This window comes from Nipponia nippon, unplaced genomic scaffold (genome assembly GCF_047370975.1).
Source record: "Nipponia nippon isolate SJK-2023a ecotype South Korea unplaced genomic scaffold, ASM4737097v1 scaffold_16, whole genome shotgun sequence".
Classification (NCBI taxonomy): domain Eukaryota; kingdom Metazoa; phylum Chordata; class Aves; order Pelecaniformes; family Threskiornithidae; genus Nipponia; species Nipponia nippon.
In genome coordinates, this window is record NW_028262332.1 from 8,469,062 (window position 1) to 8,494,271 (window position 25,210).

At 54.5% G+C, this 25,210-nt stretch overlaps 1 protein-coding gene across 5 annotated transcripts; it reads right to left on the reverse strand.

Annotated features, from left to right (window-relative positions):
- Nucleotides 1-566: 566 nt before the first annotated feature.
- FAM163B (family with sequence similarity 163 member B) lies at nucleotides 567-25,210 on the reverse strand. 5 transcript variants are annotated; one of them, XM_087753085.1, is made up of 4 exons: nucleotides 24,940-25,210; nucleotides 21,854-22,068; nucleotides 3,164-3,279; nucleotides 567-2,982 (listed from the first exon to the last, which is right to left on the reverse strand). In XM_087753085.1, exons 3-4 carry the CDS (start codon nucleotides 3,254-3,256, stop codon nucleotides 2,593-2,595), a joined length of 483 nt encoding a protein of 160 aa, XP_087609211.1. In that variant the 5' UTR covers nucleotides 3,257-3,279; nucleotides 21,854-22,068; nucleotides 24,940-25,210; the 3' UTR covers nucleotides 567-2,592. The 5 variants fall into 5 exon arrangements, with proteins under 5 accessions (XP_087609211.1, XP_087609212.1, XP_087609209.1 ...); XM_087753086.1 differs by having other exon boundaries at nucleotides 21,867-22,071; XM_087753083.1 differs by having other exon boundaries at nucleotides 21,854-22,071.

Genomic DNA, 25,210 nt, shown 5'->3' on the forward strand with positions numbered 1-25,210 from the left:
TTGTAGCGGGTGTTTGCCCCATGCGCTGGGAACACTGGCGTCAGGGCTATGAACTTGCCAGTGCCTGGGGGGAGCAGAGCAGCTCTACGTTGGGGCATCGCGGCTGCTCGGACAGTGATGCAAAGAAATGTCCAGCAGCGGGGGAGCTGGGGATTTTGGGGCGGTTGCTCTGGGTTAGGAGCCCTTTTTGAGGTTATGTGTGTGGCTTTAGGAACTGCAACCCCGAAGCTTCTCGGGAGCTTGCAAGGGAAGAGGTTTGATACAGTGCCAGCAAGAAAAGGGCCTTTCCATGCTCCCAAGGGTGGTTATTGCTCCATGTTTCTGCGGGGCCAAAGGCTCTTTAGCATCCCCTGTACCAGTGTGTGCACCCCAGTTACTGCTGCATTGCTCCCCTCAGCAGCAGGGAAACTCCTGCACCCAGGTGAAAGCTTTGCAAACAAAGCCCTGTGTTTGAAGACGCAGGGACAAAAAGGTCAGCCTCAAAACCCTCAAAAGCAGTTTATTTCTTTTTTTTTTTTTCTCTTTTTCTTGTTCCCCCCCCCCCCCCCCCCCCCCCGCCCCGTGATTCCCAAAGTCCTGTACAACAGATCACCAGGTGAAGGTTAGTGGAAGCCACCTGTTCACTTAATTTGCAAGGAAAAATGAAAAAGAAAAAAAGGAAGAAAGGAAGGCTGGTGAGAGAAGTACGGTCATGAGAGATGCAAAGAAGAGGAGGGCTCGATGCGTGGAAACAAACCCCGGTGAGAACTGTACACAGGAGCGTGGCCGCACGGCTGCCGGCCCCCCGGAGCAGAGGCATCGTGCTCCCGGGACATGGTGTCGCAGGGACTAACCCCAGAACATTAAACATGTACGAAATCAAACCCAGCCCCCCTCCCCAACAGAAACCCCCCGAGAAAGTCAAAGATACTCATTTGCAAAGACTGACTTGTACTCCAAAAGATTTCCTGTGGAATTAAAAGCCCTCGTGGTTAAAAGTAAAATATCCAGCTGGGCTGCAACCAGTGTTTGTGAGCTGATGGGGCTGAAGCAACGGCTTTTTCCTTCCCATCGCATCTTTAAAAAGGAAAGCTGACCCAGAGCACAGCGCTGAGGCCATTAGAGTTTCTATGCAGCCAGTCCATCCTCCGCTGCGGCTGAGCCAGCCATCCCCGAGTCCAGCGCGATGCTTTTAACCTGAATAATGCACAATCCAGGAGAAAGAGGGTGTTTTGTCAGACAAACTGTGAGTATTGCAGGGTTGGAGGCGAGGAACTGAGACAGCCAGGAGAAACCAGAGCATGAGAGTCCCCACGCAGGCACCGCTGCAAGGAGCGATTCCTCCTCCCAAAGCACTGAATGAACCGCAGGGCTCCTTTGCAGCACGTTTAGTGCCAAGGGATGCGCTCGGTGGCCGGCTCCACGCCTGCTGCTCTGCCAGCGCAGCCCCGGATCCAGGCTGGCCGGCAGAGCTGGGGCAGAGCCGGTGCCGCTGCCCCGGCCAGGCTGCCTGGCCATGGGAAATGGCAGGGTGAAAAAATGCAAAAGAGGTGGCTTTGCCTAAATCTAAAGTGTTTTGACACATTCCTGGATGGGGAGAAAATGTCATGTGGTTTTGGTTTTTTTAATGAAAAAAAACCCAAATGCATGTTAAAAATGTGCACGCGGGGGGGGGGGTGGGCACATACACGATTGCTCTCTTGCTCGCCCAGCACGCAGAACCCTCAATTAGAAATCACGTACGGCATTATTTGGAGCCACTCATTGGTTGGAGAGGGGTGGCTACGGGTATATTCCTCCATCTGAAACCACGCCATGCGTTATTTCCATGGCCAAGTAATGCGATGGGTTTGCAAAGCGCCCCCAGGCCACCTCCATCCAGGGGAGCCGGGGGGCCACCCCGGGGGCTCCAGGGCTGCGTACCCACCGGCCATCCTAACCCTGAGGGGATCGCGCCTGTCACCCAGGAATAAATGACCAACTTGAGGAGCGAGACAGCCTGGGAACAGGGCAGGGCTGTGCACACGCACACACATGCACGGCTGCAGTACGGAGAGGGCAGGAGGGGGTGGCAGAAGGGTGGCCAACAGCAGCTCTGCTTTGCTATGGGACCACGTACGTGTGTGTGTGTGCACTAGGGCCAGGAGCAGTCGGCTGCAGCGTGCCCCCACGACATGGCAGCAGATGCCCACTGACTTGCAGCACGAGCCATTTTGCAGCCAACCATGTGCCCCATTACTTGCTTGTCATCTCTCGGCGCTCCAGCCCAATGTTGAGGAGTGGGTGTTTACTCTGTATAAAAGGATTCACAATATCAAAATCCTCTTTATAAAAGAAAAAAAAAAAAAATTCAACACAGCGCTAGAAAACCTTGTGTCCCAGCTGCAACCATCCTCCCCCTCGCTCCCCTTTAGGTTATTTTTTTGCTCTCCCTTTATATTGCCATTTAGCACGTCTCTGCCTACAGAATGTAGAAATACATTCAATTTTTTTTGCTTCTTTCTTTTTCAAAACGCTTCCATGAATTTCAAAAAGTTCTCCCCGCTGTTAAAAGCCCCATCGGCAGCGGCGAGGCGCGATGTGATGCTCCGGGCTGGGCGGGCAGCCAGCACCTCACACATCGGTGCTTATGCTGCGGCTGCGGGAGAAAGCTTCCCGCATGGCCGAGAGCCGGTTGGGGTTGAGTGCTTGCAGGTTGGCCACGCTCACCGGCAGGTCGAGATCTTCCTGGCTCACCGTCTTGTAGCTCACCCGGTCACCCCCGTTGTGCAGCTCCTCGGGGGGCTCCTGCAGGAAGAAGGTGGGGGGCTCGAACGGCGCGCAGCCGGGGCAGCCGGGCCGGCTTGGTGCTGGCTTCTTGCCGAAGGGTGATGAGGCATAGAGGGACGGCCCGTTGGTCAGCACTACGTTGCGGTTGCAGTGGAGCGGCGGGATGTGGGAGTGCACGGCGAAGTCGGGCTCCTCCTCATCCTCCTCGGACTCATCCTTCTTGCAGCAGTAGTACTGAAACGGGATGGCCCCGCAGGGCTGGGGCTCAGCCGGCATCCCAAACCGCTCACCCTGGCACTGAGGGGCTGCTCCATGCACGCCAGCTCTGGGGACCGGCAGGCAGGGGATGCCGGGCTGCCCGCAGGGTCCCCTCCCCATCGCAGCACCCAGTGGGGCCACGTCCCCCCAGCCTTACCTGGAGCCTACAGTAGCAGAGGACGGCGATGATACAAAGCAAAATGACAGTCGCTAATATTCCACCTGTGATCACCACGGTCCCGGCTGTCATCCGCCCTCTTCTCCATTAACAGCCTGCAAAAGCAAGCGCACGGGGTGACGGGGTGCAGCGGGGCCCGGGTGAGGCTGGCACTGGGCGATGCACCAGGCAGCAGGTCCCCAGACCCTCAGCTCACCCATTTGCAGGGGGCTGGAAACCAGAAGGGCTCTGTGGGAGGTGATGGGCAGGATCGAGCCAGACCCTGGCACTGGGTGCCTGTGAAAGCCAACAGGGAGTCCCCGTCCCCCCTAAATGCCACCTTGCAGGTGCAGGGGGATAAAGAAAGCTTCATGCAGCGGGTGAGAGATTTAGTGAGCAGCAGCTCTGGGGTCACACCGGGCTGTGCTGCATGCAGGAGGGGGGACCCGAGGGAAATAAAACCTGCCCAGTGCCCATGGCACTCAGGGCACCCTCCTGGCTCCTGCCTGGTGGCAGAGAGCTTCAGTGAAGGGAGAAGGAGCTTTGCAGCAAGGATTCCTGAGCTGTACACATTTTTCTCTGAGCCTATAATCCATTTTCCCCATGAAAACAATGTGGTATTTTAATTTGGAATAACTGGAGCTGCTAAGTGAGCTTTTAATGACTGCAGGGACAGGCGCTCTCCCCTCCCTGAGCAGCGAGCTGGGGTATGGGATGTGTCTGCCCGCCACAGGAGGCACCGAGCTCCTCGCCGTCGCCACAGCCAAGCCACAGTGTTGGGGGGGCTGTGGGGGCACCGGGGACGATGCTTCTGAGAGCCTCGGGCAACCTGTTCATGCCCACCACAGCAAACGCCGCAGCTGGGACCAAGCATGCTGGACATCACGGAGACGCCATGGCTCAGCTTGGCTCCACGCTTGCGTTTTGGGGTACCACCAGCACCCTTCTCTCCCTGGAGTGCCCCTTAGAGGAATCTGGGTGCTGACACAGAACTGGTAGCAATGGAAGGTCCCTGCACCGCTGGGCGGATGCTGTGCATCAAGCTCAGTGCACAAGCCCTGCAACGCCAGCACGGGTCTTGCTCTGAGCATCTCTGCTCCGAGCGCACACACGAGGGCTTGAACTTCCCTCCATCCCACGCAGAATAAGACCGAGCTCTTTGCCACAGAAAGGACACTGGGCAGACGTGTACCTGCCTGCACGCACCTGCTAGAAGCTATGCAGACAGCAGCACTAACACCAGCATCACTCTGCAGCTAAAGCTCCAGCAGCCCTTTAGTGCTGCAAGTGTCGGGCTGGGACCAGGAGAAGTGACATAAATTAAGAGAGAAATCGGACCCTGACCACCTACTCTACAAGCGCTTTAACAAAGCTGGCCTCCAGCTCATGCTATCAGGTTAAAACAAAAAACCAGCCACCCCAGCCCCAAATTACTTCAGCACCTGAGGAAAAGCAACCATATCTGTCAGGGATTTAACCCGCTTCCAAAGGAAATAAATCTGTGGCATATTTTCAGGCGCTTAATGTCCTGCTAAAGTTGGGTAAGTGCTGAATGGATAAAGCAGTATCACATTTTATGTTGCTGCTGAGCAGCGCTGTAGGAGGGAGGGTAATTTATAACGACATCTGAACGCCTTCTCGCACCACGCGGCCACGGGGCAAGCACCGGGCCAAATCCTGCCCTCATTCCTTGGGCAAAATACTCTGAGGAGGCTCAGGGGGAGGAAAACAGTCAGGGGAAGGTTTTGCAAAAAATGCATTAGTGATTTAGAAACTTCGGTTCCTGTTTAAAGAGGGATGGAGACACTCGGCTACAGACCTTGGGCTGCACCCGGTGCCGTGGGTGCCTGCACCGGCCTGGCAGAACCGGCTGGAAATGCCCATCCATGGGTCCTTTGCTGCTCCCACCTGCAATCACTGGGCTCTCACAGAGCCCAGGGCAGGGCTGTGCGGGGCAGGCACAGGACCTGGCTCTGGGGTGGCTGGGCTCAGCCCTGCAGCTTCTCAGGGACGGGCGCTGCACCCATCAGAGAGGATCAGCATCTCGGCAAGCTCTTTGCCAGCCCAAGATGAAAGCTGACAAGCAGGGCTCAGGCAGGGAGGGCTCCCCGGCTTCCTTGACGGTTAATTAAATGGCTGCCTATCCCAGGGGGACAGTGAGGGTCGCACAGAGCCAATTTTCATGGTTTCTGTCCAGCCGCAGCCAGCCAGACGTGGCATCACAGCCACTGCTCCATCCAGAGCAAGACCATTCGCATTTTGCTCTTTTTCCCTCCCATCACATACTTGTCTGATTAAAGCTGTGTACCTGGAAGCATAAACTCTCCAGCGTGCAAAGGGGGAGGAAAGCAGAGCATGTGGAGGCCCATAAGCAGAACAATTCCTGTCTAGACCTCCTTTATACATTTGTTCCTAATTTCACGCTCCACAGGCTCCCAGATTCATATATTTAGTAATAAATATCCTGGTAAAAGGAAGTGCTTTGCAGCCCCACTGTGGTCTTGGAGAAAGTATGCAGGAGCCCTGGTATTAGGAACGCAGGCACTGAGAGATGCGGTCCCAGCAGACCATCGCTTGGCTCCTTCCTCGCCCCTCGGTAATGTTAGGAGCTCTCGAGCTGCCGAGGATGCCTGAACCCCCCCAGCCCCTCTGCCCCATCCAGATCCAGCCCCCAGCATGTCCTCCATCGCTGCCAGACAGCAGGGAAGGGGCTGCGGGGGCATGTGAACCCCGCACAGGCTGTTTGCCCCCGGCCCAGGAGCCCTTTGCTGTAGGCAAGCGGTCCCCAGCGCCGCAGGGGTGGCAGGGGCTGGTGCCTCTCGAGGTTACTGCGGACAGATGGAAGCTTGGGTGCCACACTCCCCCCTTCCCTGCACCCTGCTTTGCTTTCCCAGTGTGCAAAGGACAGGGTGTGCTGCAACAAACCGAAGACACGTCACTGCATGGTTGCTACAGGCTGCTCCTGGATGAGCTGTTTGGTTTTTAGACACAATTCTGTGCTGCTTGCCTGCTTTTGCCAGGACTTCTATTGCTGCAGCCACAGCGGCACCATCCCTGCAGCCCTGCAGCAGCTGGGAAGTCCCAGGGTGCGAGAAAATGGCCTTTTCTATTCCTTGCAGCCTGGAGAAGACACAAGCAGAGCTCCCATCGGCTCCAGCCCTGGACCAGTGGCTCCTTTCCTTGCTGACATCGCCCTGGACATCCCTGCCGTGGCTGAGGACATGGGCTTTGAGGCTGTGCTGCTCACTAGGAGCCAGGGCTGCGTCAGCCTCTGCTCCCCGCTTTGCCTGGGCACTGCCATGAGGGACTGACGGACCCTCCCGACGTGCTGCAGCCCAAGGCAGGGGCTGGAGTGGGGCTGGGGGAAGCTTCCCACAAGCAATAGAGAATGGGACAGCACAGAATTGCACTTGACAATGCAGAAAGGAGAAGAGCGGGGATGAGAAATCATCCCAAGTCACCCCCTGCCCCAGCACCTCGAATGCAGCCCCTGGGCTACCGAGGGTGCCCGGTGCGGGGAGAGGCTGCTCACAGCTGCGCCTCACTCCTGGGCCAGCTCTGCGGAGATGGAGACGGGGCAGACCGGCTGCGCAGCCAGCGCCTCTCGGGAGCCTGCGTGGGAGGAAGGCTTCAGAGCAGCCGGGGCGGCTGAGCTCAGCCCATCCGAGGGCTACAGCTAACACCCGGCTAACTGCGGCTCCGAAATGCTGAGCTCCAGGTGCTGGAGCACTCCAGCCATGCCGGCTCCTGTGGACTGGCTTGACCCTGCCTGCCGAAGCTGTGGGAGAGGGAGATGCAGGGAATGCTAAGGAGACCACTGAGGTTTCTTTAAGAGACCCTCAAGTGCCCAGCTAAGCCAGCTTCTGGGATTTACAGGTCTTAAGCACAATCTTCAGGCCAGACCTCTACATGAATGGGGCTTCCACTCATCGCATCCCTACTCCCATCCCCAGGGCAACAGTCACCCCAAAGCCTTTTGCGCTAGCTGAAAGTGCTGTCACAGCAAGCACCAAATAAAGGAACTGCTGGTCCCACTGAAACTGTGCCTGCACAAGGAGACCGTGTCTTACCTGCAAAGAGCTGTAGCCTATGGCTTATCCAACCTGCATCCCCCAGCAGCCCTGGGACCTGCTTCTGCTGCAGCCAGAAGCAGCACAGCTCTCTATTTAACAAGGGAGTTGGGAATTGCCCTTATTCACCTGACTCTAGAAGCTGCAGATTTAAACAAAGGCAAACGAGGCATGAAACAACAACTGGTAGCACAATGAGTGCTGGCAGGATTGCTCACACCTGGTACCCCTGCACTGGAGCAAGCAGGAGCTCAGATCCCACCACAATAAACACACAGGAATAAACACAGCCAGAAACACCCCACGCTCGAGGGACACTCAGCCCAAATCTTCTGCATAAGACCTCTGGCCCTCGTCCTAGCCAGTCTGCTGATCACAACGGTGGTCTCACATGTGCAGAGGGGAGCAGGGATCAGCTCTGCCCTGCACTTCCAAATGGCCAAGATGGAAAAAGGAGAGAAAAAAGGAAAAAAACCCACTCCACCCTTCCCAGGGAGCAGAGGAGGCCAGCACTGTGTCCTGAAGTAACACCATCCTGCCTTGTCTTGGCTCTGCTCTGCACTAGCACATCCCTGGCCATGCTGTCTGCTTGGCCGAGTTGTTTCTGCGCCGAGCCCTGCTGCTGTGCGTGGGTGTCCTCCGCACCCGGGAAGGGCCTGCGAGGGGGGAGCAACCCTACCAGCCCTCCGGGCAGGGTCCCCATGCTGCCGGCACTGACCCTCCCCGAGCACCACGAGCAATAGCTGGCGGTGGGTCAGCTTGTTTGGGTCACTCTGGGGAGAAGACCCAAGCGAGGGACCCCAACAGGAGGATGTTCAGGTTGGGAAGATTAAGTCCTACATGGAAACTGGGGGTTAAGCAGCTGTGTATGGGGGGAGCACAAGTCTGACCCTCCGTGGTGGAGGGTCACGAGCTCCGCAGGTCTTGTCCTGGGTGGGCAATGCAGCCATTTCCCAGCTCATCCATGCACAACGAACCCCGACGCCAACACTTCTGACCAAGCCTCACTTCAGAAGAAAGAAAAAGAGCTCAGCAAGAGGCCAGGGAAACAGGAGAGCACGTGAGTGATGCCGGCTGTCCAAGCTGCTGCTTCCCCGAGCTGCTGGGTCTTGCTGCTGCTGCTGCTTTCTGCCCCAGAGCTAGGTGCAGGCAGCATTCGGGGCCCAGGACCTGGGCCCAGAGTAACAAGAAATCACACTATAATAAACTGGCCAGGGCAGAGGAGACTGGATCTGGGCCCTTGATGCTGCAAAGTTTCAGGGTGAGCCTGGCTTACACCCCCCTGTTGCCCCCCCCAGTGCCACGGCTCTGCCCAAGGGTAAACCCCGGAGAGCAGCGGGGTGATGGAAAGCCCCCTCCCGGCCAGCAGCCACCAGCCTGGGAGGTGGGAAAGCAGCAAATAAGTCAAAAGCCAAAAACAGTTTGGTGGCAAATACAGCCTTATTTCTGCATTTCCCCCAGTTCCTGTAACCCTACCCAGTCAATGAATAAGAGCCGGGCTGCTAGGAACAGCCGGGCAGCGTGCCAGCAGAAGACTTTGCATTTACCGAGCCAGCGGACAGGGCAGCTGCCAGAAACACAGGCGGAGAACGTGGCTTTCCATATGAAAAACACTTTAAGCAGAAGGCCTGCATCACTTTTGTTTGCTTTCTCTCTCTTCCTCCTGACGGCAGCACTCCTGGCCTGGGGGCTGATGCTCTGCGTAAACAGCAGGGATTGAAACAGCCAGGCTTGACTGGAGTGGGCTGGGGAAGGGGCGCGTGGGGGCTCGGTGCCTGCGGACCCATCGCTTCGACAAGACCACGTGAGTGCTCCTCAACACAAGGACACTTGTGTCCATGATGAGCCATGTCTCATCAATCAACGCTTCCCCATCTCAGCACAAGTGCTTCCCATGTGGGACCCCCCCATATCTCCACGCACCCCATACTCCAAGTCGCTTTTGAACATTTTATGAGCAGAAGGCACTTAACTCCCTGCTGTCCCCTGTTTGGAGAACGCTACTCACAATTTCCCAGGCTGATCCATAGCAGACAGGTCCTCCTGGGTGCTGGAGACGGCTTGGAGGTCCCAGCAGCCCTGTCCTCCCATCCGCACCCGCTGGGACCGCGCTCGCCCACATCTCTGCTCAGACACTGGTCCTCTGCAGAGCAGCTCCTGTGCTCGGGAGCAGTGCAGAGGTCAAGCGCCTTCCCTACCCTAAAAATGGGCATTTGCACTGCTATTGCTAGTCCAGGGATTTTTGGAAGTGAGTCTATGGCTCATCAGAGAGGGCTCCGCCGCCTGGGAGATGCAGCCAGGTCCGGGCAGGCACTCGCAGGCCATAACGCCGCTGTGGGCTTTTAAATTACAAATCAGAACAGGGAGCAAAACATTTCACGCCCACCTGAAACTGCATGGCCCCTTCTGGTGGCCTTAGAGCAGTGACCTGGTTTGAAGCCAACTACAGAGGCCAGGGACACCCTTACAGAGGTAACTCATGGGTGACCGTTCAGCTACGCCCGCAGTGACCCATGCAGCTCCCCCCTGCTAACGCATCCCCAGCCCTCCTGCCCGCTGGGACAGACCCTGATACTGCAGCTCCCACTGATGTCCAGACCAGAAACAACACATTTCAAAGGCAATCTATACACAGTACTTGATAAATTATTCAGCGTAAAGGACATTGCTGGAATAGAGCTGAGCTCTGCAGAACAGGATCCCGGCCACCTCCAGGCTCCTGCACCGCACGGGGCGGCTTGGGACGGCAGCTCAGGGCAGGCTGTGCCAGGGACCAGGGCTCACAGTGTGCCTGGGAGCAGCTGAGGGCAGGAGGACACCACCATGGCCATGGAAAGGTGACAAGAGCTGGGGTGCGAGAGAGCCCTCTCCGCCCGCAGGCGCCAGCTCGGTGCTCTCCTGTGCTGGTTTTAATGCCCTGGCAGTGAGGGTTAAGCCTGGAAGTACATCAGGCTAATGCAAGACGAGCATCGGGACGATACGGGGATGTATCCCCCGTATTTGCATCAATCATAACCCACGATAAACTCCTCCGGGGACTGGAGAGGCCGGGGACTGTTCCCCTCCTCTCTGCCCATTCTCAGCTCAGCCCTTTACAGCCAGAAACACTCCTTCAGCGCTCCCGGAGCAGTGCCGATGGTCAGGCTGAGATGGGGAGCAGGGACACTCAGATGTCACAGTGACCTGCTCCTTCTGTCTGTCTTGCTATCATCCGATATAACGAAATAGAATAACTATATTATATACCATAAAAAAACAGAATTTTATAATCCACAGTGTTTTGTTAAATATTGCACAGCAGCCCAAAAACTCATAGAAAAGCCACTGCTTTTCCGATAAGTCGTATAAACTTCTTCCAGGTGCCGAGGACACACTGTATTCGCATCCGTGCAGGTGTCCCTGCTAGCGGTGGCACTGCCAGAGCGGCCAGGCTGCACTCCTGTGCGAGAGCAGCTCATCGGCACTGAAACCCAGCAAAGGAGGCCCGGGCTATCCGGGAGATACATCATACAGCAACAGCCACTCCGAATTTCGGGTTTTCCTGAAGCTTAAAAAAAGCAGAAGTTCATGGGACAATTAGGCAACCCCTCCCACCAATTACCATTATTAGTTTTTAAAACTGAGATTGGCACTTAGTGAGCCGCCTGAATTTTCAGCACACTTAAGCAGGCTGCCTTCAAAGCACATCGATCGAGGGGATGCCTGCCCCAGCAGCGCGCAAGAGGGAATATGTGCTCTGCAATAAAGAGGCAATAATGTCATTTAATACAACCAAATCACGCCTAATGAAAAATAATATTTGCACAGCTCATCAAAGCGGCATTGAGGCTTACTAAGCAGAACTCCAGGCATGAATTTAAATGACTGCAGATGCTAAATGGAGCACAGTGGTGCCGCTGGGGAAGGACGGGGGAAAACGCTGAATCACCTGGATGGTGTGAGCGCTGCCCTCGGGAAAGTCCCCTTCCAGTGCCCCTGGGGCCATCCAAAAGTGCTGCTATCTCTGCCCCAAAGGGACAAGGGAAGGTGTCTGCGGACACGTCAGCATCGCCTGGAATAAAGCAGGGTATATTCACCCTGCTCTGCCCTTCTGACCCTCTGTAAAACTATGCATCCTTAAAGCATCGATAGGGGTGCTATCGCTATCGACAGGGCTGCTGGCAGCCCTGCCCAGCGGTGCATCCCCGCACACCAGCCCTACGCTCGCATCACTCCAGGAGAGGTAAACCCAAAAACCAGGCCCAAGGAAGGAGCCGGTGAAGCCGTGATGGACTCGCCTCCGGGTCCGACCCCGCGCATGGCGAACTGCCGCAGCAGGGGCTCGTGTACAGCCGGTCTCTGTCAGGATTTGAACCATTTTAAACCATACCAGAGGGTTTTACCCTCCCCAGTCCCACCTTTCACTGCCCAAACAATCACACTCTGCTTAAGTACCAGGAATTATTTCCATACATCAGCTGGAAAGCAGGCCGTAATCCCAAACACACATAAGCAGCCTAAACTCCTTCAAAAAAAAAAAAAAAAAAAAGAAAAAAGAAAGAAAGACAAGCTGTCTTTCCACTCTGCATCATTTAATCGCCTCTCAAATTATGGTTTAGTCAGCCTGAGATATTAGCATCAGAGAGAGCAGGTTTTGGTATTAGCAGCTTGAGATAAACTACCGCAATCACTGCTGAGTGGGAAATAAGACAGAGGGTGTGGAGCACCCACCCACCCCAGGGACTTCTCCTACCTAGCAGGGCAGTTTCACAGGCTGGAAACGTCCCCTGGCCAACCTGAAAAGCTTGGGTTAACTTACTGAGAACTAACAGTAAATCTTACTCCTGATCAGTACTTTTTCCTGCAGTTCACTGAGCAGGCATTGCTCCCTCTCCATCACCATCCCGCAGGAGAGCACACCACAGCAAGGCACAGTCTGCTGGAGCGCCGGCAGAAAGATCAAAAAGCCTTAATTGTCAGAAAACGCTGCTGAAATGATGCACCAAAGGTGGAAAAAAGGGAATTTATCCTTCTGAAAGAGCAAATCTTTCCAGACTTGCTCCATTCACCTCGATTTTGAAAGCTCTTCAGGCTGAAAACCAGCCGCTGCTGCCCCGAGAGCCCGACACAGCCAGAGGAGCCCTGTGGGACCCAGTGCCTTACACCAATAGCTCACACCAGCTTTTCCACTGTCCTATCTCCTGGCAAAGGCCTCGAGAGCAGGGTTTCATGGCTCAGACGGGACTGCTGGGGCAGGCGGATGGGAAAAGACTCGCACAGAGTCGCCGGCTGAGCTCTAGGCAGATTACAGCCCTGGTGGGAGCTGGAGCTGCCTCCTGGCCCCAGGGGCACCGACACCACAGCTGGGATGGGTCCAGCGCTCCCATCCACGACGGTCCTGCGGACAAGGCTCTTATGGGCCTGGGACACTATGCAGAGGGAGAGCAAGGTCTTGGTACCCTCTGATGGCCATGTGAAGCAACAGGAGCAGCAGCTCTCATGGTGGCCCTCCCAGCAGTGGCTGCTTTAGCTCTGGGGATTTGTTGGCTCTCGCCCTGCAGTGGCATCTGCATGGAGCCTCATTCGTATGGGAAGACGTTGCAGCAACTAGCCTGGGGGAGATGGACTGAGTCAGCCCTGCTGGGCTTCAGCCCTGTGCTATCAAAAACACTACACGCTTCAAAGCTCGTATTTGCACCTTTTAGCTTTTGCCTCAGGCAGCCCCAAAGCCATGCAGACCCCTGAGCAGCACCATGAGGAGCAGCAGCCGATGCAGCCAGCCCCAGCTGCACATTCAGCCTTTGTGCAACGCCTGAGCTAAAGCCCCGGTTCAGCCCAGGGCCTCTGGCCCCGGCTCCTCTCTGGCTCTGGCAAATGAAGCAGTATTGTGCCCAAGAGGGAAAGCATTGCTGTGCCAATACCCATTTTACAGACAGGGAAACTGAGCCCTGGGCTGGTTAAGGCTCTGCTTTTGAAGCTAGGTTGCTTGAAATCTATCAAATATCAGCCCATTTCCAGACTAAGGTGGCTTCCCCCAGCCCAGGCACTGGGTAAGCAGCAAGCTGGGATCAGCTCCACTCTCCCTCCACCCGCTGCACGGGTGGTTGGGAAGGATGAGCCCCCACACCTGGCCCAGTGGCCCCTGCAGATGTCCTGAGACACAGGCGAGCCATCGATCCTGAGATGCAGGTGAGCCATTGATCAGGGGCGGGGGAAGGAAGGACACGTACAGCGTACGTTTCCAGTAAGCAAGAAATCCAACAGCTTTGCATTTCCAAGAGGCATGAACACAGATCCGCAGGACGGGAAGATCCTCAGCAGATTAAAGTCTTTGTGAGCTGCACAACTCGCTCTCATTTGCTCAGGATTCATGGACTCAGACTGGGGTGGAGGCAGCAGGGAGAACCATCTCCTGGGTGCTCATTAAATGCAGCAACCTGAGAGCTCCAGGGACCACCCTCCATCCAGACACAGTAACGGGCAGGAGGGGGACCAGCACCCCTCTGTCCTTGCCGCCCCGGCTGTGAGTGGGTGGCCAATGGCCGGTGACACCTCCAGCAGCCCCACACTGTCCCCCCAGCACCCCGCTGTCACACGCCCTTTCCTGAGCTGCCCTGGGCTCCGGTTCTCCATGCAACCCGCTTATTCCTCATCAGTCCCTGCTCCTCTGCCCTCGTGACACAGACTCCTCCTGGCTGTGACCACCCAGCATCTCCCAGAGACAAGCCCTCGGGGCTGCCTGACCAACCGCTCGGGCACCAGCAGCCCCACCTGGGATCTCCAGAGATAACTGTTCCTGCCTTGGAAAAAAAAAAACAAATCACAAAAAAGGGTAGGGAGTTTCCATAGCTACAGCTTTACATTGCTCTGGCAAAGGCTCAGGTTCAACCCATGTAACGAGAAGCAAGCAGAGTGTTTTTGCCACTCCAGCCCAGCAAGGCAGCATGGTGCATGAATAAAGACGTGAAGAAGGGAGAGAGGGAGCTCAGTGATTTTGGAAATAACGCATGAATGTTAAGGACTGGCACGTGAGGCTGCCTCCAGCACTGCGCTCCCTGCCCTGCCTGCCCCATCGCTGGGCCGGGGCACAAGTTGCATTTGCAGGTGGGGAGGGAAGGAACCCTCCCAGCCCCGCTCTCGTCAGCACGGCGAGCGAGACACGCACCTTCATGCTGCTTGATGTGATCAGAGGCCAAAAACTGCTCCATTTAAATTACTGTCTGTGTGGTGCTCCCAGGGCTGGGCTTCCTCCGGCGCAAGCAGTGAATCTGCGGGGATTAAGTGCTGCTGCCAATGCAGAGTCACTGTCCACAGGACCTGGGGACACGGGGCTTGCCTTGCTTCGCATCCGTGCCTTGAACGACGTACCGTCACGCTGGTGTCAGCACCGCATGGGGAACGGCACGCACATTTGCAAACCGCTCTGATCGTGAACAAGAGGGTGATGGGCTTCCTCATTGCTTGTGACCGGGAGTTTTCCTACAGGCAGCAAGATCTCCTTATGTTATCCTTTTTAATAAGGATTTATCATTGCTGCATCAGGGGAATTAATACAGACCCGTCTGAGAGGGTAATTTTCAGATTCTTGGCAACTTACACTGAACCGGTTCCAGTAAATTTTCCTTTTTTCCTCACCTTAATTCTGTTACAGCTTATCCTGGGAGATGGGAGAGGGAAAGACTTAGAAGATAAAAAAAAGAACTACAACAACAAAATCATAAGCAAAAAAGCGAAAAAGATAAAGTAATTCATACAGCTCAGCTGACAACCGTCATTAGGCGAATAAAGGAATAGAGAAAACCTTCACACAAATCGCTCTACCCAAAACCATGTGGGCTTAACACAGCTGCTGGGATCAAATGTTTGAAATATTGACTGTTCCCAGGGACAGCATCTTTCAGAAATCAAAACACGTGATGGATCATTTTTTTGCCTAGCGTCAGCATTAGGACAACGCAACCCCTGCCTTTGAAATGACTCCTTGATGCTAGAGAGGCCCTTGAGAGATATGCGGTGGTTTGTGCTCCCCGCACGCTCCCTCTCCCATCTTCTCGCCATCCCCAGGAGCCAAAGCAAGGCCACCACCGGCACCGAAAGGCCCGGGAAGCTGAGGCAGGCAGGGCAGGGTGCTCCCACCGCTCCTGCTGGCGTTTGATGCCTGCACGCATCAGGCTCTGCGCTCCCCAGCTCCTCGTGTTTGCAGCCGATCAGTGCCAGCATCTCCCCGAGCAGGCTGCAGCTTCTGCCTTCCTTGCTGAAATGATGCCTGGCTTGTGGCACCTCAAAGGACTAGAAAACGCCACGTAGCTTCTCTTTGAAAGCCAAGCCTTAGACCAGCGCTCTGAATCACCCGAGTGCTTGAGCCCTTCCTTGGCCTTGCTTGGGCCCGGGCACCAACAGCAGCTGTATGTGCTGTGGGATGGGCTGCGTTTCCCGCAGCCGGGGGGGTCGGATCCCGTAATCCCCTAGGGATGTGCCTGCAGGAATGTCTCCATCCATCCTGGAAAGCAGGAGGAGACTCACACCCCAGCACTGCCCCACTCCACCCTCTGAACTTCACCTTTCTTCACTTGCACGGTGAGCAAGCTCACTTCACTTGAACAGATTTGCTTGAATGCGTTGGGAAGGAGGTGCGTTCTGCTGTTAAATAACACTTTCTGCCCCAGAGCTAACCTTGCGGTTGCGATGAACTGGGAACCCATAACCAAAGTAGCAAAACCTTTCACTGAACCGACGCTGATGTAGACATCACCCTGGCCACGCTGACACTGTAGTACCACAACGAGCACTTCATTAACAGCCTGCCTCGATGGTAAACCACACAGAAACCTGCTTAACAAATACATTTAAGTCTTACAAAACCCAGACCTGCAAATGTGAGTATCTTCACTGCCCTGCGCCTGGTTAGCAGACCACAGCTTGTCGAAACGCAGGTGCCCAACTCGCGATGGAGCTCTGCCTGCAGGAGATGCCCCTTGCAAGATTAAACAGACCACAGGTCTCCTCCGGGAATTGGGAATACATTCGCTGCTGTCTCAAACCACGGCCCTATTTAATAAAACACCCAGCAAGCTGGCTGCCACTGCTCCTGGGCTTGACAGCGGAGAGACTGGGCAGCACATGGGAGCCCAGGAATTTCTGCTGTGATCTCAGGATGCTTCAGTTCTGCTTCTGGTTGGTTTAATCAGGATATCATGAAATTGCACAAGATTGTGATATTCGGGTTACATGGCGATGGTAGCATTTGTATCAAACAAAGCACTTTTCTGCAAATGTTCTCATCCGTATTCATTTTTGGAAATCTTCTCTTTTTGAGCAAAACCCAAGCACTGGCTACAGCAACAGCGTGTCAGCCTTACGCATTGCTGAGGCTGGGCAACTCTAATCCTCTGCAGTCAACAATACTGCCACAGCCCAGCAATATTCATGCTTTATGTTTACTACCAACCGAGTCAGACAGTATTTTAAAGACCAACCCTTTGTCTGCCAACCCTAACATTCAACAATATAACATAATATTTACAAAGGTATCCAGAAAGCAAGTAAGATCAGTGCTTGGTTTCTCAGAAACTGGTATCACAGTCTTGTGTTTTCTATAACCTATGCTGTTTTATTTAAAAATACAACAAAAACAAAGATGTGATGCCAGAAACACAAGGGAAAATATGTGCAACCAAGAAAACCCCACTTTCTGTGGGCTGAATCTGCTCCCACGAGCTACCGTGAGAATCAGGAATAACTCTTGAGAAGACAGTACTGCTAAACTGTTGCAAATCAGAAAAAGCAAGCTGAAACTGTCTAATATTAATTGCATTCATATTATGCTTGTCTTTATCTCAGGCGGCTATGCTGCCCATGGGATGTCACACCCAGTGCCAGCCAGAGGGGATACCAGCCGGCCTCCGCTGCAAAGAGCAGCCGGGACCATCCCACTCATGAAGCCGGACTGAAGCAGCCGTGAAGACGGCAGCCCCCGGGGTGAGCTCCCAGCTGCAGCTCAGCCTGTCCCGCTCCTCTGCACCGCGACGCCCTGCACGGCAGGCACCTCCGGCACGTCCTACAGCCCGGAATTCGGCACAGGGGGGTTGTGTCCTCGAGGTGCCAAATGCCCCGAGAGCTTCTGCCCGAGCCAGAGTGAGCTCGGCGGTGCCAGCACCCGGTGCTGCAGACCAGAGCTGCCTTTCTCTGGGTTCATCTTTGGCTCCGGTGCAACCAGTAAGAAAATGGCTTTGGTGACAGCTGGATCTGGGCAGTCACCTGGAAACACCTTTCAAGTGCTTTAATGCATTTGGGTGGGGAAGGGGGGGCTGGCCCCGCTCTCTGCTGGGGGCACGCTCTCGGGAGAGCTGCGGCCACGGGCAGCGGCCGAACCACGCAGCTTTTTGCCTGTCCCTGTTTGCACAAGGAAAGCAGTCGCAAAGGAAACCCACGGGACAGACATAAGTTTGAATTATTCCCCTAGCCCCTCCTTTGTGTAATATAACAATAAAACCACAAAATTCACCTAACAGCAAACCCAAATCAACGCTTATTATCCTTCCCCTCCCAACTCCACTCCCACTCTCGCAGCACGGCTATTTTTCCCCAGATCCCACCACTAATCTTTCCGGGGCTTAGCTACCCAGCAGGCGACACCAATCAAACCAAGACACCTCCTTTTCCTTCCACATGAGAGCCTTATAAATTGCATCCCTGTAAATCCCTGCTCGCCCCGGCTTGCAGAGGGAGACAGGGAGAGATCCCCAAGAGCGAGGCCGTGCATTTCCTAGGCCAGCCTCCCGCAGCCAGGGCACCACAGCACTTGCTTAAAACTGAGCCTCTGGCAGCCTCATACTATATTTTCTCCCCAGGGGAGAGTTTAGCTTGGATTGCCACAAAAGGCATCACGTCTTGCTATGTAACTCACGTATATTGTGTTAACAGAAGAGTGCCGATGTGCAGGCTATTGTTCTGCGGATGCAAGGGTGGGAAACCAGGAGGAAGAACGAGCATCGCTGCCTGCAGGGGCAATGCAGGCAGACACCCGGGAGGGAGAGCATCCCTGCGCCGCACAAGCTGTATTCTAGCAATGGAGGCAGGCAATAAAAAGAAGAGAGTTAACGGTTTGCCAAAGCTCAGGCAAAAAGACCCAAGACAGGCCTTAAAACAAATCCACAGTGAGAGCAAAGGGAATCCCGATGTAAACCGTGTGGCAAAGCCCAAGCAGCATCCTCCGCTTAAGTGGGGAAGCAAACACGGGCTTCAGACCAGGAGCTCTGTACAGGGATTGCGCTGTCCCTGCCGGTCACCTCAGAAAATACTGTATTATTTCCTAGGGAAAAAAACCCAAACAACCCAGAGGAGCGAAGGTGGGAATAAAAATGAGCAAAGCTATTTGCAGGTAAGTTATTTTTCTCGCAGGAAAGGGTGTCTGTAAGTGGATGCTTTAGCAGAGCTGCGATTTGCACGCTGCAACGCAGCCGCTTTGGGGACTCGTCTGGCACTTGCCTGTGAACTCCCTCTGTCTCCAGGCACGCTCCCGCATCATCACAGCAAACACCCGCTTCGACAGAGCCCGTATATCATCTTTTACAACAAAGTCCAAGGCATCTCTCTGCTGTGATCAGTGCTGGTTTACAAGTCCTTGAATCTCGAGACGTTTTGATCTGCTTCAGCTGAAGTGACCCGAGCTGGGGAGAGGTCAGGGGAGACGACGACTTCTGAAGCCCTCACAAGGCTGCGGCGGTCCCCAGAGGGTTTCAAAGCAGCCACGTCACCCAACAATCTGGGTATTTGTCTTCCCCCAGGCAGCCAGTTTCCTTTCATTAATGATGATGTGTTTTTCCCTTTAACCTCAAACAGTCCGAAACTCTCCGTGAGTGAAGAGACAACCTGGCTTTGACGGATGCCAGCTCTGCGGGTACAAGCGGAACAGGCAGTGCTACAAGAGGCCACTTCTGCCCATTATGGTCCAGCCTAGATTTTCAGGCAGCTGAGGAACAAGGGACCACTCTGCACAGGAAAAAATGAAATCACAAAGGACTTTTCCTCCCAGTTTGCTAAGAATCCCCTCCAGCAGAAAGGAAGGGAAATCCCAGCTGTGTGGCGCGCCCACCGCTTGCAATTCCCCCAATATAATGAGCTTATGAGCTTCTGCGGCTCAGACCCTGTGATGAACTTGTACCTAGAGAAAAGCCATAGCGTGGCCTCAAAGCCATACCTAAAGCTGGCAGTGCAGAGGGCTTCGTCCCCCACCTAGCAAGAAGATCATCTCCTTTATCCCTTGCCCGAGAGAGGCCAACCAGTGCAGCCTTGGAAGAGCTTAAGCTGCAGTTTAGTGGCAATTTAAAGAAAAAAAACCTACAAGCTTTTTCACCAAAGCCTAGTTTTCAGGCTGGCAGCTTACGATGGTTATCTCACCACCTAACTTTTTGTAGCTGATATCTCAGTGACTGACCCGCGGGAGGGCAGGGCTGGAGCACCAGCAGATGAACAGAAGGGAGAAGGCAGACGGGGAGCGGCAGGCTGGGGTGTGTGGGCTCCGAGCAGCTCTGAGCAGCTCTGCTGGCACCCGCTGCCAGGGCTCCTCTGCAGCGCTGACACAGCCCCAACGCAGCAGCAGACGAGGCAGAGGAGGGCTGGAGCCAACGCGCGGGACGGGATGGTCCCACTGTGGGCAGAGTGCTCCCGTCGGCTCCAGGACTCCGTGAGCACCCCCTGATCTCGCTTCCCCCCCACCTCCCCTCAGAGAAAATCAGTGGCAAAACCTAAAGAAAGATGTGGGAGACCTCGACGTGATTTCCTCCCCATCACAGCTCTCCGAGGGGCATGAAATTAATGGTGAGACTTAATTCTGTTTGCCCTGGGGCCAAGGTAAGAAGCCAGGAGTGATTTCTGCCAGGAGAGCATGCAGATGTAAGGCTGGTGTGAGTGACAACAGAGCCACATCTCTTCCCTTCTGCCACATGTGAGCAGCATCCTTGTCACCTGGGCGAGGGAAGGGGATGATGGCTGGCACTTTGCTTCTGCCGAAAATTCACTCGCCCTTCTTTTTCTTTCGTTTTCTTTTTTTATAAGGAGGCTATTAACTGAACAGGGACATGATGAATAAAGATGTGGGCTGCAGAGTGTCTCCTGCAGCGGCCTCGCTGAGCCCTCCGAGCACTGGCAGACCTTGCCAGCCCCCCGCTCCCTGCAGAGCCTCCCGCCCTCCTCTCAGGTGCTCAGAGGCAGTCGCTTTACCCACTGCTAATGGCATTTATTTTCTTTTCAAAGCCTTGGGGAGGACTCTTTCTCTCCCCCTCCCTGCTGATGTGAACACTGCTGCCCTGTTCCGCTGACCTCAGACTTTGTTTTACCGTTGAACCGGTGCTGGTCTCCCCTACATCCCCGTCTGTGCCCCCCAGCCTGCTCTTCCCACAGCCAGATGCACATTTCCCAGGCTTGATTCGACCAGCACTGAAGTAAAGAGAAAAACTCCACATTTTCAGGGTGGATCAGGACCCTGGCCTGGTGAGGACGGGCAGAGACTTGCTTTTGAGTTTCTGGTAACTTGCCTCTAAAATGTCCTTCAGAAAAAGGCAATTATCACAGTGCCATTAAGGCTTTCCCCATTGCATGGCCAGATAAGTCACTAGGAGTCTTTTGAAATAACCTTTAAACAATAGATCCTGTCTTGTTTACTCAATGTTTCTGAACTGAACAGTAATGCATCCAGATGTCACCCATATCTACTGTAGGCCTAACTATTTCTGGAAACACACCAAGGGCAAATTGCTTGGGTAATGTCAGATATTGTTGCAGAGAGAATGTGACACGTTTCCATCTCTTTGATAAAAGCTGTGGAGCAGAGAGATGTTTCCCAGGGCGGCAGAGCTGCGTGCACCTTCAACTCGGCCCCATGCAGGAGCTGCATCCCTCCCTGTAGCTCACGGGCAGGTACGAGCGACACACGCTTTCCAGCCGGGGAGAAAATTAGCCTTGCTGTCAAGCAAAGCTTGGCGAGCTCACAAAATGCCGTGCTGGGTGGTGTGTCGCTACGGGTGGCTTTTGTCCTGGAGGTAACAGATGGGGAGGGAAGCATTGGAGACAGCGAGGAGGGGCTGAGCTGCCCCCGTGGCCAGGCAAACTTGGGGAAGGCGTCTCGGCCCATCTCGTGCCATTACTCCGGATGAAGCTCAACACCAGCCCTGACCCATCACAGGTGCTTGTTTTAACAAGCAAGATAAAACTCTGCCTGAAGTGAGAAGCTAAACAAAACTCCCCAGCCCCTGACTCATCTCTTGTCTGCACTCCATGGCCTGGTGAGAGGAGCACCAGTGCACACCGAGGGGGATGCCAGCATCTCCCAACAGTGTCCCAGGCTGCAGCTTACGCTGCTGTGCTCCCAACTCCAGGGAGAAATCTGTACCCCCGGCCACGTAGGACGGGGCAAAATCACCAGTGTTCAGATTTTGGCCTAAATCAGCTCCGCTCCCGTCCCCACTCCGTGCTGCCTCTGGCACAGGCACTTCGAGAACCACACAGTCCACGGCAGCCAGGTCCTCCCTCTGGTGCCCTGAACTGCTATTAACCGGTCAGGGCCGTTATTAAGCTTTTCAGGGAGAAATGGGTCCGAGGATGTTTCAAAATGTTACTACGATTTTTAATTTTGTTCCCCAACCTTTCCAGCTGACCTCTGCCCAGGGCTGTTCTCGCAGGGCTCGCAGGTTCCTGAGGTCCCAGCCTTGCCCAGGTTGGCTTCAGCTGTGATCTGAATGTGGCTGGAAGGTCTGAAGAGGGTCAAAGTCCATCACCCAACATGTTTGTCATCCCTCTGCCAATCTGTGGTGCTGGAACATATGCTTTTTTCTCAGGCAAAGGGTGAAGAAATCCTGCCTACTGTAATAAATTAGATCATGAGGAGAGAAAGAGACAACAGATAACGACACGGGAAGAAGTGTAAATTAGAATGGGAACGAGTTGCAAGTTCAACCCCAACACCTGCCACCTCTCCTCCATCCCTTCCCTGCTCTTCTTCAGTGTTATAAGTCGCATCACAAGCCGTGGCTGCGGGAGCCCTGCCAGCGACAAGCACCTCTTCGCTAGCCATGTCCTTATCCTCATCCATATCCATGACAACGTGACAGCCAGGTACCAGAACACGACGAGTGAGAAGGTACCAAGTTATCCCCATTTCTCACTCCAGCACTAATACAGCCAAATGAGAAGGTCCGAATTACGTGAATACCACAGAGCTTGGCCAGCTGCAAAACCCCTCAGTGACCCCCGTGCTGGGCACTGAGGACACATCCTGACGTGCCCTAAGGCCAGTGGCACGGGCTGCTTCAGCCTGCAAGGATGCAGCTAAGCTCTCTGGGCTGCACGTCAGTGCCTGAGAGCATTAAGTACCTTTACGTTGTTGTATCTGGCCCCCATCAAAACTTTTAAAGGATCCTAAGGAGGGTGCTTGGGTACGGCTGCAGGGTCAGCAGGGGTTCTTCAGCTTTAGGCATGGGAATACCTTTAGAAAGACTTGGGTCAATAAGCCACCGACAGCGAGCAAGTCCTCTGTCACTTAGCCACTTCTGAACACGTTCTCCTTAGATTGCAAAGCCCGTGAGGTGGCCAGACCTTCAGGCTTGACTCTCGTGTCACCTACATGAGGGTCTGGGGACTGCTGCAGTTGCAATAAAAAAGGATCAGGAGGAGACGTGACAGCTAGACCGATCTACCAGGCTTTGCTGGAAAGCAAAGAGAAACACGGCAGAGATACAGCCAGTAGCCATGGCGCTGGTAATGTTCTGCAACTCTTTTGTGCTCACGTAGGCACAGGTATTTAAGAACTGCCTGTATGTGTAACCTGTGTTCACTGACAAGAAAACAGAAAGGAACAAATGCTGTTTCCTTCCTTTCCCTTCACATCCCCACATCTTTCATAAGCGAGAACCAATGTACTGAGGGGTGATAAATCAACATCTGTCACTTTGCGGGGGATTTTGTTGAAGTTCTTTATATCTACTGAGCACCAGCACCGTTCCTTAAGAGGTCCTGTCATCGTTCTGCACAGAAATCCTGACACGCAGAGGAAGGAGGTTACACTTCTAATTACAGCTGCACGGTCTTTAAGGTGTTTGAAATCTCTTTTCACCAACTGACAGCCGTCATGCATCTTTCTGCTCATTTCAGACAAGACGAAAACCAACCACAAAAGGCTGCAAACAACCTTCCGTTATTTACACGCCATCGCGACGGGGCAAGAGCCGAAATACAGGTGTGCGGATAGTTCAGGCACTTAGTTTATGCACAATTTACATAAACTATTTTCCCTTAAAGCATTATAATTTAGATGCTTACTCAGTGAAGACAGGATACAATGACTAAAAACCCCATCATTCTGGGTATTTTTGCTCAAACGAGGTCACCCAGGAGCACTGCCTGCACTCGAAACCTTGGGATATCCGCCAGGTTTCCTAAAGTGACAGGCATCCATCACGAAAGACTGAAGCGCATGATTTTACCCTCTAGGTTTTATGCTGATTTCACTGCTCTTTTTAGGCTAGAAGACAATCTGTTGAACCTCGAAGTGCAGTCTTCTCTTACCTTTAATTTATTCTGTCAGAAAACTGTCTACCTTAATGAGTATGAGCACACCCCCACTACCTTCCAAGTTTGGTGATCTGTTATGTCAAATATAAATAATCCTGTCTGAAACCAGTTGATATGGGGAAATGAAAAGCCATCTTCTCTTGGGGGATTTCTCTCTGCCTCCCACAGCCCCCCCGAGCCTGCAGGCTGCCCTTTAACGTACTGAACGACATCCATGTGCAGAGAGCGCAGACCTAGACGGCTGCTGTATTAACCAAACAGTGACCAAACCAACCCACAGGTAATTGTGCTATCACCTTCCTTGCATTCAACTCTGGATTCCTCTCCATCAGCATTGCTTCGTTGCGTGTGAGCTGGCGGGCTGGTTTGCTGCCTAACCTGGGGCTGGGGTGGTCTCTACAAACTCATCTGGATGGAGCGGGGGGTTCCTCCATCCTCCGGGGCCAGGACACGCGGTAGGAACAAACCTTTGTCCTAGACGCACGGCTCCAGGTGAGATGCCCAGAGAGGCCACCGAGAGAGGCCAGTTTCAGCCCCACGCTGAGCGTGCAAAGGAGGACGAGCTGTTCCTGGGGGTGGAGAAGGACAGGACCTGCACACGCAAGCAAGGCATGGGATGGGGGCAGCTTTCCTACCCCATCCCCGAGAGAGGCTTTCACGACCTCCTTCATAGGCTTTGAAACTAAAGCTGCTGTAGGATGAGGGAAAGGCAAGCCTGGAACACCCCGGTATTTTTCCTCCTGGTCTAAGGCGGTGGGACTTGACCAGTCCCCCGGCGACAGGCTGTTGGGGAGTGGATGCTGTGCAGTCCTCCATGTCCCTGTTCGCTCTGCCTCCCCCCTCCAGATCCCTTCCCAGCCCCAACTCTGGCAGCCGGGGCTCTCCCTTGGCTGCTTTCCTCCTTGCAGGCATCCCCCCGGGACGCGGGGGTTAGCTGCTGGGCCCCCCGGCGCACCGATCCCACCGCTGCTGAAAGGCAGTTTAGGATGCACCGGGAGCGGGGGGAGAGAGAAATAAACAGGGGGAAAAGCATCGCAAAAGACCCCAACGTTGCGAAGGACGGGGCACGGCCGGGGAGAAGGAGCCCGGGCGAAGCCGGGGGAGGTCGGGCTGCGAGCGGCGGAGCCCCGGCGCCGCTGCCCGCTCCGCCGCCCTGCTTACCTTCAACGGGGGAATGGTGCTGGATCGCTCAGGTGAGGACCGCGTCTCCCGAAGTCTCCAGCTCGGAAAGCATCAATGCAAAAATAAGCAATTAAATAATAACAATTGAAATAAAAATATTAAAAAATAAGGATAAAAAGACGGACACGCCAGCTCAGGGTGCGGAGCAGGCGAGCCGGCAGCAGCCACCCTCTCGGCACATGGCCGGGCCCGGCAGCAGCGGCTCTGCGGGGGAGCGCTCCCTCCCCGCCCCGCGCCCCAGCGCCGCGGG